The sequence below is a fragment of the Cyprinus carpio genome, chromosome B25 (assembly GCF_018340385.1).
Source record: "Cyprinus carpio isolate SPL01 chromosome B25, ASM1834038v1, whole genome shotgun sequence".
In the NCBI taxonomy this organism is placed as follows: Eukaryota; Metazoa; Chordata; class Actinopteri; order Cypriniformes; family Cyprinidae; genus Cyprinus; species Cyprinus carpio.
Genome location: NC_056621.1, coordinates 21,001,328 through 21,017,198, shown reverse-complemented (window position 1 = coordinate 21,017,198; position 15,871 = coordinate 21,001,328). Strand labels below are relative to the sequence as shown.

Sequence of the window (15,871 nt, the reverse complement as noted above, 5' to 3'; positions counted from 1 at the left end):
ATGGTGTTAGCATTATAAAATACATTATTTGGCCAAATGTGACATAGTTGCATATACTGTATCCTGTGATACAGATGCCAAGAAAAATGTTGATAATAAATATATTTAATTTCATTATATTACTACCAAAAATACTACTACTACTAACAATAGAATAGTCCATTTTTTTTTTACTTTTTTTTTTAAAGTGTTGGCTGTCTGTTAACTTAGCAACATGCTAACATGCTACACAAATATGCACCCAAGGCTCACTGGAAATTAAGAATGCACCGATACCGATACTGGTATCAGTATCGGACCGATACTGCGCTCCTGTACTTATACTCGTACTCATTAAAATGCCCCGATACCAAAAGCCGATACCACACAGCATGTGAAAAGTGCTATTTCAAGACAATGAAACATGACAACAGAACAAACAAAGAGTAGAATGGAATTATTAGAGATTAAGGATGTCTAAAAAGTACATATATGTAATTAATATAATGTTAAACATTTAATATTTATACCTGTATAGCTGATGTGTTGATAAACAAAGCACGCAGAGTGGACTGAGTGCAAAGCGACACTGATGCACTAACATGTTGAGTGAATATCCCTTTCTCACAGACATGACTGGAACGATTGTTGTTTGTTTGGATATGTCAAAAGCAAGTAAATCCAGTAACATAAGTTACTTGATGGTAAGGAGAGAGAAAAAGAGAGAGTACATGGGTTGCATAATCATGATTGCTGTTCGCTCAAGCATCATTTGGATTAAAAGTAAATCGTAAATATAAAACAATTTATAGGGACATTCACTATGAACAAGATTTATGTTAAACGTCAAGCATACACAACATTATTTAAAGCTAAAGTGAAACTAGCAGACTGTGCATGTCTCTCTCATTCTGCACCAATACAATTTTTTTTTTATTTTTTTGCTTGTTGAGGTTAATTGCATTATATGAGTCGCTTTAAGAGTTGAATATAAGTCGCAGCATGTTTCAGATGATAAAAAAAACGACATTTCGGAAAATATGTTCATCGTTGTTACAAGATTTATGTACAACGTTCCCTTCAATGTTACAGGAAACAGTCTCCTGTATATAGTCACTGCTTGAATGTGCTATTAAATTAAAGACAAATACCATGCAGCAATAAAAGTAACAGTGAAAGTAAACTTGTAAACTTGTAACTGAAGTAAATATCTATTTGCTATGAACTAAGCCAACATATTCATATTCTTTTGGTTTCTGTGCCCAGTATTTTTAAAAATTACAAAAGCAATGTAAATACAAGTATCGGTACTCTGTAAAAGTATCGGTATCGGCCAAGTTCTGAAAAAAGAGAAGTATCAGTACATCCCTACTGAAAATACATGACTGCCTACATTACTACAAAACCTTAAATATGTTACTGTAGGTACATTAAGCTGGAATTTTAATGTGACGCATCATGAAAACCAAATGTGTCTGTGAGTACAAATGGTTACAAGATATTTCGTTGCTTGTAGTTTCATGGCAGTTTAAAAGTGAAAAAATAAACAAAAATGTCCAGTGACTGGCAATAAATAGTGTGTTTTCTCCAAAACAGTTAAACATAGTGTTATTACATTGGTTGTTGTACGTTTCATGGTAGATTGGAAATGTCCGGTAAGTGGCACTAACAGGTTAACGCTCTATTGCATTTGAAATTAGTTTACCACCTACACTAAACCTAACAGATAGTGTGAGAAAAAGCGAATGTGAGATAAAAATGCATCTGCTGTAGCAATCACTGCATTTTAGCTTCCTTTTATGAGCTCTGTGGTGGAGCATTGTTACTCGTATTTCACAAGATTCACACCTCAGCTGCTCCAAATCGCAAGGGCAGTGCTCGATCAGGTGCGCTACTGAGCAAGTTTACTATTTCAGAAAACATATGAAATGTACGTAGAGGAACCTTTTTTGAGACATGTAGGCAGAGTTCTGTATTTCCATTGAGCCTGGGTTCTAAATATGGCATCTACCCTGACTACGGTTTGTTTTATACTCACTCTGATGAAAAGCATTTTCTCTCCAACACGGTAACGGCCTTGTGATTGTCGTTCTATGCAGAACTTATTTGGGCACTTACAGGGTGGATCTTCAGAAATGTGCTTCACCTGGAACACACGTTACATGCTCAATTAAAACATTAAATTGTCATTGTAAAGAAAAGAAACATCTGTCAGTCTAACCGTTACAGTGTTACCGATAACAAGAGCGATATGTGAGAAAGGAAATGTTACACACTGCCTCATCCAGTAGCTTGCCAGTGCTTTTTTTGCTGGAGTTGGTCTTGTTGAATGGAGAGATGGATGGAGAGGCGGATGGAGAAACAGATGGAGATTGAGAACTGGAAGTGGGAGGTACAGGTGAGAGCGGAGGTTCAGGTGTCTTCTCTTCCTGTTCGATCTCTTTCTCCAGTTTTATAAGTCCAGGTGGCTCGACCTTATACCTGGCACAACAGTGACCATTCACAACAAGATGCAAGCAAGTTATCTTGCATAAACAGACAAGCAAGTTAACCACATAAACATTACATTTTGAAATTATCAGACAAAAATCTATGTAGATTTGTCGCTTTTGCAAATTAATTTGCCATTACTTCACCATTTTGAGACTATGGCTTTAGCTAATAATCAATAACCGTGCCTATTTGGACTAGTAGAGACAGTTATATACAGCTTTTTCTATTATATTATATATTTTCTATTAACCTGCGCACGATTTAGCAAATTGAGGGAATGAATTAGTAAATCGTGCACACAATTTATAAATCGAGTGAACGAAATAGTAAATCAAGGGAACGCAATAGTAATCATGTCTACATTTTAGTACATTGAGGGAACGAATTAGTAAATCGTGCGCACGATTTAGCCTTCTAGTTTTTCCTGCATGCCATGTGCGGGGCTCCATACAATGGTAATTCAAAGTGCTTTACTTAAAAGAAAGCAAAATAATCATTAAAAAAAGTATAAAGACCTGAAACTATATTACGTACATACAGTACATACGCTATATTATTATGTATTATGTTGGCTATTATTATTTTATATTTTACATTATTTATATAATAGAATAGATAATAGCTAATTAGATTATAATTAGATAATTAGATTTTAGAAAACATTGTGATCACAACATTGAAACAAGGCATTTCTGTGAAGCTGGTTTACAACAATATGCATTGTGAAAAGCGCTATACAAATAAACTTGAATTGAATACAATTTACCTGGATGCTATTCTTCCCAGCTCCAGCAGACATAGACAAACCTCTCTCGGTTGTTTGTGTAAAACTAGAAGAACATAAATTGAAACCCATTAGACATAGCACAGCTACTGCACCCTGTGCTGACATACTGTACCAATCAAAGAACTACTGAGAAACATCCATGTGGTTGAATGATGAAACCAAGAGACCACGGAATGAGAGAGATGATGAAATACTAATTCACTGACAGCTAATGTTCTTTCAGCTGTTTTCAGCAAACAACACATGCGTTTCATGTGGCATTGTGGAACACACAAACTACATTTCCCATGATCCAGTGGGTTAAGTGATGGCAACACAACACAACATGCATGTAATCTGAAATCTCCACATCAAACTGCAGAACATCCCACCTGAACATAATGTATCCATGTTTTCATTTAACTATTTCTAAAGAGGGAAAAGGAAGAAAAATGAATAAAGGATTTAGGTTTTTTTTTTTCAGTTGAAGTTTGGTTGAACAGCACATATTTTACCACATCACACACCCTTTACACATGTGCTAATTTGATGATTAATCCATTTTTTTTTTTTTTTTTTTTGGTGAATAGAACAGATTTACAAGCACAACACAACACACACTTGATAAATGTTCTCTTGCACTGATTTGCATTTGAAATCTCATGGGTATCCAAGCAGATTTTTCTGAATATTTAAATGAAAGTCATGTTAGGACAGCTCTTCTGGCTTGAGTTACTGACAAATACATCCACATACAACACATTTTACCACAAACACACTCACATGCAGCTTCTATTGTGTGTGACTCCAGTGGGAGAGAAACAATTCTTTCTGCACTGCCCTGCTGTACTCCCTAGACGACCCAATCCTGTCTTTCTCTCTCATTCTTTCTGTAGTTTCAGCAGACTTGTTATTCTTTCCAGCTGTCTTGGATATGTGTTGAAAACAAAGCATTAAGAAGCAGAAGCTGCATAACAATCTACCTGGAGCCTTTGAGTTGAGTTTGTATGCCTGGATCTGACACATGACAGAGAGATGTCTCGTCCTCATACACACCATAAAGCTGTTTCACAGATTTACACAGGAGAAGAAGAGGCCTTTCTTTCACCAGCATAGTTTGTGTCTAGAATACCACAATTATTATAAATGCAGGGAAAGAAAAAAAAAAGTTTATTTGTTCCAGCCAGAAATACACTTCTCCATTTGTAACTGACCCTTTCCAATTTCAGTCGATAATCCTCTCAAGTTTCATTATATTTCTGCATAATGGAGTTTTATGTATAGTGAAACAAATTAATCATCATCCAAACATATTAACATTGTCATGTGACTTTCCAGAAATGTCCTTTAATTGTATTGTCTATGAAGAATATCTACCTTTTGTTCTTCATTATTTTCTGAAATATGTGTATTTCCACCAAATATTTCTGATCTCAAATATTTTAAGCAATCTGAAAAATGCCAGACAACGTCAAAGCATCATTTTGTGAATCTTAAATGCTCACAACTATTATTTTTTTTTTTTACGCTTTTTACATAACTTATCAAATTATCATATTCTTTATCCAAATCCTTATCAAATTAATAGGGGCACTGTCACTGATGATACTACCTTTACTGTGGTGCGTCATGTTTCAAAACATCTGGGGGATCCCAAGGTTTATGCCAGGCTGTTCTTTCTTGATCTGAGATCTTCTTTTAAAACTGTGCAGCCAAACCTTGCTCTTCAAACTAAATAGTATAACCGTTAACCCATATAGCATCAAATGGTTCCATGCATTTCTTACTGGTAGGACTCAACAAGTCAAAATCAAGCAAACTCTCTCTGAGTGTAGGCCTATTAGTAGAGGTGTCCCCCAGGGGTGTGTATGCTCACCACTCTTATTTACAATTAAAATGAATGAATACAGGAGTAACCATCCTGGGAATATTGTTGTAAAATTCTCAAACAATACTGCCATTCTTGTTCTCCTGTATAAGGATGAGGACACTCAACATCTACAGAGATTGCTAACTTTGTTACATAGAGTAAAGAATACAGTCTTGTAATTAATGTTAGAAAAACATGATTTCTGATTTCAAACTAGAAGGCAACCACTCACCTATCATGATTAACAACGAGCCCATTAGACAGGTAGCTTCATATAAATATTTAGGTTTGCTTATCGATAATTAACTTTCATGGGAGATGCATGTGGATAATCTGTGTAGAAAGGTGCAACATAAAATGACCTCAGAGTTACTCAGAGGGTCATGTTGCTGTTTTATCATGCCTAAATTGAATCCATCTTTCTGCATGGTTTGGCACCTGGTTCGGTAATTTTACAGTTGTTCTTAGATCTCAGCTGAACGGTTTGGTACATACGGCAATGGATGGTTGGTCTGGGGGTTTAATTTCTCTCACTGAGCAACAAATTATTTCATGTGAATAAAAGACAATGACTATGGCTGTGTGAGAGCTGGATTTGTTTAAAAGACTTACCAAGCCCATCTGACTCAAACAGGCAGGTGTCGTCCACGCCCACCTCTCGACACCATGACAGGAAGTTGGCTGTGTTGTCCCTGGCAAAAAAGGAACCAGACGCGGCACTGGCTCGGCAGGGAATCCTGCGACTGGGGATCAACTGAAAGACAGAATTTGCCTGTGTTACTCAGTACAAGATATTTGCATTTAAAATGTCTCACATGCAAGAGGAATGTCCCTGAAGAGAAGGGTGGCAAATTCTAAACACTCCAAACGTTCTAAGGTCAAAAACAACAAGGAATATTTCACCTAAAATTTTAAATTCAGTCATCTTTTACTTACCCTCATGTCTGTCCAATACTGCAAGCATGTTTGAGCTTCCATGTTTACCATATTTGACAAGCTCTATGTACACATGTTGATCAATGTTTTTATGTGGATAAAAGCATAAATTAAATCCATTCATCATATAAAGTGAATGTGTATCTATAAGATTTGAGTTAAACAGCTTGATTGATATAGATTAATGTACATTTTGAAGTTTACAAATTGTGGTTGTGTGGACTTTGAATGAATGGTGAGCAAATGTTAAAAAAAACGTCATTCTTATGGGTTGGGAACGACAGGAGAGTGAGCAAATCATGATAAAATATTTAGGTGAATTAACCATTTAATGCAAGTATGCAAATGCAACTTGTCCTTGCGCTTGGTTATGAATTGTGTGCCAATGCAACGTTGCAATGCAACAATCTTGCATTGCTAGAAGCCAACCAAATGCAATTGTCAAGTGCTCGTGTAACAGACCAGCTAGTAAGAGCTGTAAGGGTTAACCTCACTTCCACAATCTCATGACACGCACTACCTACTGATGCTAGAGGCTGCGGCCTTTAAGGGTAACATGTAAAGCCTGAAGAGTAATGGCCCTAGTACTGAGCCTTGGGGTACTCCATACTGCACTTGTGATCAATATGATACCTCTTCATTCACTGCTACAAATTGATGGCGGTCATATAAGTATGATTTGAACCATGCTAATGCACTTCCATTAATGCCAACAAAGTTGTCTAGTCTATTCAAAAGAATGTTGTGGTCAGTAGTGTTGAACACAGCGCTAAGATCCAATAGCACTAATAGAGAGATACTGTACAACCACGATCAGATGATAAGAGCAGGTCATTTGTAACTTTAATTAGAGCAGTCTCAGTACTATGATACGGTCTACATTGTAACTGGAAATCCTCACAGATACCATTTTTTTCTCTAAGAAAGAATATAATTGTGAGGATACTAACTTTTCTAGTATCTTGGACAGAAAAGGGAAATTCGAGATCGGTCTGTAATTAACTAGTTATTTTTTTTTAAAAACTAGTTGTGTTTTTTTTTTTGATGAAAGGCTTAATAACAGCCAGTGTGAAGATTTTGGGGACATATCCTAATGACAATGACAAATTAATCTATAGCACACTATCTGATGCGATACTGTAGCTGATGGCTGAGTGATTACAATTTTATCTCTAATAGTATTGATCTTGGAAGTAAAGTAGTTCATAAAGTCATTAATGCTGTGCTGCTGGGAAATGTCAACACCTTTTGATGCTTTATTTTTTTGTTAATTTAGCCACTGTATGAAAATAAATACCTGGGGTTATGTAATCAGATCTAGCAGTTTTTAATGCTTTTCTGTAGGATAGGTTACTTTCCCACAAAGCAATACAAAATATCTCTAGTTTTGTTTTCCTCCAGCTGCACTCCATTTTCGGGGCTGCTCTCTTTAGGATGCGAGTGTGCTCATTATACCACGGTGTCAGACAGTTTTCCTTAACCTTCCTTAAGCGTAAAGGAGAAACTGTATCTAAAATGCTAAAAAAAGAAAGAGTCCATGGTTTCTGTTACATCGTCAAAAGTTGTTCTGAGGTTTTGGATATGCTAAGCAATTGTGATAAATCAAGAAGATTACTTACAAAGCAGTCTTTTGTGGTAGAAGTGATGGTTCTACCATACTTGTAACAAGGAGTAGAATTTACAGTTTTAGCTATATGAAGTTTGCATAAGACTAAATAATGATTGAGATATCATGGCTTGGCTGCATAATTTCAACACCATCAACATCAATTCCATGTGACCGTATTAAATCTATGATTTCGACAATGAGTAGGTCCTGAGACATGTTGTCTGACCCCAATAGTGTTCAGAATGTCTATAAATGCTGATCCCAATGCATCTTTTTCATTATCAACATGGATATTAAAATCACCAACAATTAAAACTTTATCTGCAGCCAGCACTAACTCGGATATAAAATCAGCACATTCATTAATAAAGTCTATGTGGTGCCCTGGTGGCCTGTATACAGTAGCCAGTACAAACAACACAGAATATTTATCATTAACATGTGTTTCTCTGGATAATGTTATATGAAGCACCATTACTTCAAATGAGTTATACTTGAAGCCCGCCCTCTGAGAAATACTGAGAACATTGTTATAAACTGAAGCAACACCTCCCCCTTTACCTTTTGGACGTGGCTCATGTTTATAACAGTAATCTTGGGGTGTAGACTCATTTAAAATAATGTAATCATCAGTTTTTAGCCAGGTCTCTGTCAAACAGAGCACATCTATGTTATGATCAGTGATCATATCATTTACAAAAAGTGCTTTCGTAGAAAGGGACCTGATATTCAATAAGCCAAGCTTTATCATTTGTTTATCCGTATTACAGTACATGTGCTTTTTATTTGTTGAACATCAATTAAATTGTTACTTTTAAATTGGTTTGGACGTTTTTTGTATTTTCTAGTTTGGGGAACAGACACAGTCTCTATAGTGTGATATCTAGGTGAAAGAGTCTCTATGCGCTGAGAATTAACTGGCTTCTGTGACTGGAGGCGGCTAGCAGACGGTCGGTTTAGCCAGTCTATCTGCTTCCTGACCTGGGCCCAGGTAGTCAAGTACAAACTCTAAGCCTATGTGCCATATTTCTAGACAGAAGAGCGGCACAACCCCAGGAGGGATGAAGACCATCTCTTTTCAGCAGGTCTGCCCCAAAAACTCGTCCAATTGTCTATGAAACCTATGTTATTCTGCACCACTTAGACATCCAGCTATTGAGTGATGACAGTCTGCTGTGTATCACAAGACCACGGTAAGCAGGGAGGAGACCAGAGCATATTACAGTGTCTGACATCGTGCTTGCAAGTTCACACACCTCTTTAATGTTATTTTTAGTGATCTCCGAGTATTCAGGATAAAGAATGGGGGTATTTTATTAAGAAATTCAAACAATCAATATGGTTTACCCCATGGTTTAGCGACTGAAACCAATGACAATGGTATGACTTTTTGTGCTTTACAAAGACTCGTGATCACGAACACATACTTCAAACAGCAGTGATCGAAGAACGGCCAGGCCACAGGCCTGGATGAGACCCTGCCTGAACTACTCAAATCTGGTGACCAGTGCTTTGTTGATGCCCTGAGAGACCTGCTTAATGCTTGCTGGGCAGCTAAAGTAGACCTGTGGAATGGAAACGAGATGTGATCGTCACGCTCCCCAAAAAAACAAAAACAATCTCTCCAAGTGCAATAATTGGCAGGGCATTACCCTTTTATCGGTACCTGGAAAGGTATTTTCCATTGTCCTTCTTAACCACCTCTGAAAAGCTGTTGATGCCTGCCTTAGAGTGGACGATCCTGCATCAAGTGATTGAACAATTGCAGGAATACATTTATACCTGAACTTTATCAACTTTTTCAAGGTATTAGACACCGAGAAACGTTATTGAAGATAGCCTAGGCTTATGGAATTTCATCATGATTTGTTGACATCTTTCACAAACTTTACCAAGGTTCTCGCTGCTGTGTACCGATGGAAGAAGAGGTAACTGATTTCTTTGCAATCAAAACTGGCATATGAAAGTTTGCATGCTGTATTATTCCTTCTTGTCATCGACACATTGGCATACCTTGAACAGTTAGCAACCTCTTCCTTGCCGATCTCGACTTTGCCAATTATATCATTGTTCTTGGCCCGACCCAAACTGGCCTATGGGATCTCACTATGGCCCTAGAAAATCAAGCAGCCAGCGTTGAACTCCGAATTAGTGGACAAAAGATTAAAGTCATTTGCATCGGTTTATATAAACTGGAGGGTACCGATCACAATAGATGGAAAACAAGTGAAGGAAGTTGCAAACTTCACTGCAAAATCAACTGCAGGTGGCAGATCCTTTTCCTGTTTAGCACCCATATTCTGGAACAATCTACGTAGCATTGGTCAGGAGGCGGACAACAGTCTGTTAGTTTAAATCTAGATTAAAGACCCATCTCTTGAAACCTATCGTACACTTAGCACACTACCACATTTCTATTATTCAAATCCATTAAAGGATTATTAGGCTGCATTAATTAGGTCAACTCAAACTACTAAAAACCCCAACAAAAAAAAAATTACATGTTACATCGTAAGAACAACGCCAACAATAGTCGGTTTCATTCTTCTATCCAAACATATTCTGAGATCACCGTAGCCACCAATATCCAGTCTGTATCCAGATCAGATGGTCACTGCAGTCACCCGGATCCAGTCCGTATCCAGTCCAGATGGTGGCTCAGGACCTAGAGACGACCTCGCCAGCCCTGAATGTCAGTGGAGACCATGACAACTAGGTGAGCCCCAGAGAAAGAGCCCCTCTGAAGATCTCGTCACCTAGATGGCCATCAGCACAAGACCATGGGAACCAGATGAGTCTCAATATGACTTTGTTGCAGCCTGGAATTAAACTGCTGGTTTCGTCTGGCCAGAGGAGAACGATTTTTTGGTTCCTTTGACACACTATTTTTCTGGTTAATACTGTAAAGCTGCTTTGACACAATGTGTATTGTAAAAAGTGCTATATAAATAATTATGACCGAGAACAAGATGCCATGTGCCGCATTGGCAAGGCATCTGCCTTGCACAGTCCCACTTATACAATAAGCACTTCAGCAAGGTTACATCCAACCACCCACCTCCTCTGCTGCTTCCAGCTTTGTTTTGTGGCCAAAAATATGGAGGCTTGTGGCCCTACATCAATTACTGTACTCTCACCAAAATCACTGTCAAATTCCGATATCCCTTCCTCTTGTCCCTGCATCTAGTTGTCCTGGTCTCCACTGTCTTTCAGGGCTGTAGAGGTCCCTTCTACAGTAGGTGCTGATCCACCATCTGGGCTGGATACGATACGGATACGAATTGAGAGTCAGATTAACCCCATCACTTTAAATTGAAGTTGATCAGCACTACAGAATTCATCCTGTCTTCCACGTCTCCCATTTAAAACCCTATCTTCCTCCACAGAGCCTGGTATCGTTGACGAACCCCCTCTGCCACCAATTGAGGACCATGGAGGTATGTACACGGTAGACATTCTGGACTCCCGGCACCAAGGTGGTCTTCTGAAGGATTTGGCAAACAGAAAAAATACGGCCCAGTGGAAAGATCCCTGGTTTCCAGAAATTACATCCTCGACCCTGAACTACAGACCTTCTTCCACGAGAGAAATTCTGATGGTCGAGGGCGGACCCCTTTAATGTATATAATAGTAACTCGAACACCCTAAAATAAAACTTAACACAGGGCCACATAAATATTATTTTATATTTAGACTATTTGCTCTGACAGAAAAAAAATGGTTACACTTTATTTTGATAGTCCACTTTAGACATTCTACTAACTATAAGTAACTTTGCAACTACTTGTCAACTAATTCTCATTAATTTGCAACTACATGACTACTAACTACTTACTCAGAGTAGACTGTTAGGTTAGGTTTAGGGTTAGTAGAATAAGTTGACATATACTTGCAAAGTTTCTTATAGTCAGTATGTTTTATGTTGTGGACCCATCAAAATTAAAGTTTTTTAGAAAATATTAAGCAAACAGTCTACTAATACTCTAATGACTGCTAGTTGACATTTATTTGCCAAATTACTTATACTGTTTGTAGAATGGAGGACTTTCAAAATAAAGTGTTACAAACATTGATATTAGTGAAATTTAATAACACTGATTGTAATCGGGTGCAAATCCTCACCACAACTAAGGAACCTGATATTGAATCAGATATATCAATAGCAAAGTTTAGACAAAACATCAGTCTGCTGAAATCATGACCTCAATCGTGCTGTAGTTATTTTTATTTAATCATTTAAATGCAAAGCCCATTGCTTATAGCAGACAATTAGATTTCTGACATTAGTTGTCTTCATTTATTTATTGTTGAAGGCAATGAATTGGTACAAAAAGTTCTGCTTTGAAGACTGTATCAGTGTTGCTGTGCATGGTATGAATTTAAACTTCTTAGAGATGATTAAACCATGATACTGGTTGGCAGTTAGTTAAAATTGTTAGCTAAACATAAAAGAAAGAAAATCTAGATAAATAGTCAATCTCATTATAAGGCTAGTAATTTTATGACTAGTTGACTATCCTGATCCAATGATATTTTGGGAACTGCCTGATTTCGCTTTATATTGGACAAGTTTTCTCAAACTGTAAAGTTTTTGCTGTAGCTCCCATTTCAGAATGTGAAAGTGATCGGATATTATGAATGGAACAATAGGTATGCTAAGCTTTATGAGATATGCTATGTATGGTAGCATTGTGACTTGCCATATCATGGATTCAGTTCCGCTTGACAGATATATCCTAGTTATCTGTAGAGTGATTACATGTGAACTGAACATTTGCACATTAGCATAACATTAGCACTCTTTCATTATTTTCTGCATTCAGCACGTTGCATGCATTTCCACAGCAGTAACATGAATTAATTCAGCACGGCTGTCAAAACTTGTGCATGTTTTCAAACTAAGGTTACAGAATACTGCAGTGTATTGGTTTCAGGTGCTGGTATTGAATGCATTTTTAGTCTCTCTCTCACACAAAGACTTTTGTCTGGAGTCAGGGCCGCTTGCCATCCCCTGCCAAACCTCGGCATTGTGGGACGATGAACTTTGGAAAATCACTGAGCGTTCTCATTTTAACAGAGCAGCCTAATGAAAGCTGTGACTTGTTAAGTGTTCAAAAACTCCTCCAGCTGGGAAAACCATTAAGATCAGGAGATTTTTTTGATGGCAAATTAAGAAAATATTTCTGCTTGTCTTGGCCAAGAACCACCTCTTACAGATACTCAGAATGGGGCTTTCTGTTAGTTATAATTCGTTCCCATTCTAACAGAGTCCCTGAAGGAATTACACAGTAGAATTCATGGCCTATAGTTTTCGCAATTGGCATATCAAAGCAATCATGAAATGTAGACCTGCATAGTACTGTATGCACTGAATATTGCCAAGTTAGTTAGAAGAGAGTAGGGTAAGATCAGTCAGTGCATTTAATATGCACTTAATCTGACCAAGTATTTGATCAGTGTAGTATAAACATGCCTGTAATTGAGATGTATACATTAATAATAATAAAAACAGTTTTAACCGTAAACATATTTTGCTTGTCAAAATGGAAGGTAATTTTTTGGTAACACTTTATTTTGAACTTTGTAACTACGTGTCAACTAGCAGTCATTAGAGTATTAGTAGACTGTCTGCTTAATATCTTAAAACACTTTATTTTGATGGGTCCACAACATAAAACATACTGACTATAAGAAACTTTGCAAGTATATGTCGACTTATTCTACTAACCCTAAACCTAACCTAACAGTCTACTCTCTGAGAGTTAGTAGACATGTAGTTGCAAGCTAATGAGAATTAGTTGACATGTAGTTCCAAAGTTACTTATAGTTAGTAGAATGTCTAAAGTGTACTATCAAAATAAAGTGTAACCTCAATGTTATTTGATATAATATATTATTAATTTTTATATTTGTATACAGATTTATTATTTTTATGGAAGTTTTTTTTTTTAATACATGAAATTAAACCAACTGAAAATGTGAATATGTATTATGTAGCCTTGGCAACTAGCTGAAATAAAATATGTTAAAGTGGTAGTAAAGATGGGTAAATTACACATTTCTCAATTCTCAAAACAAAATGAAGACACATTAATCTAGTCCAATGACAGTCTTTTGACAACATTATAGCAGAATAAAAAGCAAATTAAGATGATTGCAAACATGTTACCTAAAAAAATAAAAAAAATAAAAAAAATAAATAACAGTAAATAAGTACCTACCCTTCCTAATTAACACAAATCAAATTCATCCTGAACTAACTTCAGCAGAGTCTCAGCCAGCTGACACAACAGGAAACCATTATCTAACCTGTCCATGAAGCTCTCGGCTGTGATTTCCACACCTGATGGAAAAGTTGAGAGGAAGAGATGAATATCCCACAAAAGTGCTTGATTGAACTAAGCTTATTTTTATAACTCTGATCGGTGCATTACTGTATTACAGCATACAAGTCAGAAATGAGCTTTTCAGCAGCTGGGAATAAATCTGTATATCAAACCAGGGTTGGGCAAATTTAGAATTTATTTATTTATTATTATTAGAAATAAAAACGTAGTAACTAAGAAATAACATTCTGAGAAATAAAGAGAAATACAATGATTTTTTAAATATTTATATATAAAAACTTATTTCTATAGGTAACCTTTTAAATATTACTATCATCTCTTGATTCTGGAATACTCAATTTAAAAAAAAAAAATAATAATTAAATTTTCAAATTAATATGATCAAAAACTAAGCTTATTGAATATATGTAATTTTTTGTGTGTTTAATTTAATCTTAATTCTTTAATCCATATTCATATCAGATTTTAAAGACATTCTTAATAATGCCGCACAACCCTGTGTCAAATCCAGACACTATGATTCACAGATAAACAAACTTCAGTCCCAAAAGCAGACAAGTGCTTTGGAAGAAAGCAGCTGATTTATTTTGCAACAGTATTCCAGATGAGACACACACACAGAGAGACACAGACTCAATTCTACACAGATCAACATGTGGCGGCTACATTTTACTGACTTCCAGACGATCATTCTTTCTGCATGATGTCACTGTGAAACAGGAGGTGGTGGCAGGGGGTTGGGTATCTGTGGAAAGAGCATATTTTCTCATCCACTATACTTATTTTTCTTTATAGAGAGGGGGCGTCAGTGGTCGAGGGGGTTCAGATGTTTTAATGAGTTCCAAATGTGGTAATTGAGCTTGTGAAATTCTTTCTTGCTCCCCCTTTAAAGAACCAAAATCTACACTACCTATCCCCATATTCAGAATCAAAGAACTTTTAGTAATACATATTGAGAGTGAACAATTACTTTGATATTACTCAGTTGTCCTGACAAAATGAAAGGGGCCATGAAATTGATTTTTTTTAATTATTCTTTTAAAATGTTCCTTGAGGCTTCACTTAAAATGTTCAAGTTTTTGTGCATAAAAAATTTGTGTGTATATACGTATATATATATATTATTTTTGACCCTCATTCTGATCCTCTGTCCAGAATAATCCATATTAAGGAGGCAGTTCTTTAAAGGTTTGTCAGTAAACTGATACTTATTTTGATTGGCTAACACATCATCATACTGCATGTGAGTGTTTCAAAGCTACTGTATCATTTATAGACAACAGGCTATGAAACTGTTTATTTATGGTTTGCAACGCAGCTGCTGTCAGATCCATTTCTAATTTGTTGAAAGAGGGCTCTTTCAAAAATGTTTCTTTGCAAACTCTCCATTACATTGTGCCTCATTTACAAAACAGTCTGCAACTGAATGCTTGAAACAAATCCGATGTTATCCGAAATTGTTCCACTTGTTCCTGACACGGAAGTCTGTACAGAATCTGTACAAACATGCTGTTTAAGCTATACGTGTCAAACTCTTCCAGTGGTCCTGTTGTTGGGAGTAGCTCAAGCGTTTTGAGAAATTGAACAGGCAAGTGTATACTGTATATAGTGTAAACAGTGTCAGTGATTATAATGGGTTCTGTTTTCATTTGAAGCGAAATGACACAACACTCGCATCTAGACTTGTATCAGCCATTAAGCGAGTCAACGTCAGTGGGAGGGGCCTATGATGTAATGATGTGAAACTATTAGTCTATGTCTTGCTCTTTTGGCAGTCATATCCAAATATATTAGCCTCAGTCATCAAAATCTATCTGTGATATCCAAAAAAAAGCAAATTTTTGGAGCTTGGTTACAATTTTTATGTATTT

The 15,871-nt window shown here is 36.6% G+C and overlaps 1 protein-coding gene across 1 annotated transcript in view; it reads right to left on the bottom strand.

The window, feature by feature from the left end:
• The window catches only part of LOC109074929 (growth arrest-specific protein 2-like), a 29,322-nt gene that overhangs the window by 6,517 nt on the left and 6,934 nt on the right, over positions 1-15,871 (bottom strand). Inside the window, exons 3-7 of the mRNA XM_042753645.1 lie at positions 13,889-13,996; positions 5,721-5,888; positions 3,239-3,302; positions 2,256-2,460; positions 2,018-2,125 (exon numbers count right to left, since the gene is read on the bottom strand). Of these exons, the coding sequence (XP_042609579.1) occupies positions 2,018-2,125; positions 2,256-2,460; positions 3,239-3,302; positions 5,721-5,888; positions 13,889-13,996 (653 nt within the window). The remainder of the gene's footprint in view (positions 1-2,017; positions 2,126-2,255; positions 2,461-3,238; positions 3,303-5,720; positions 5,889-13,888; positions 13,997-15,871) is intronic.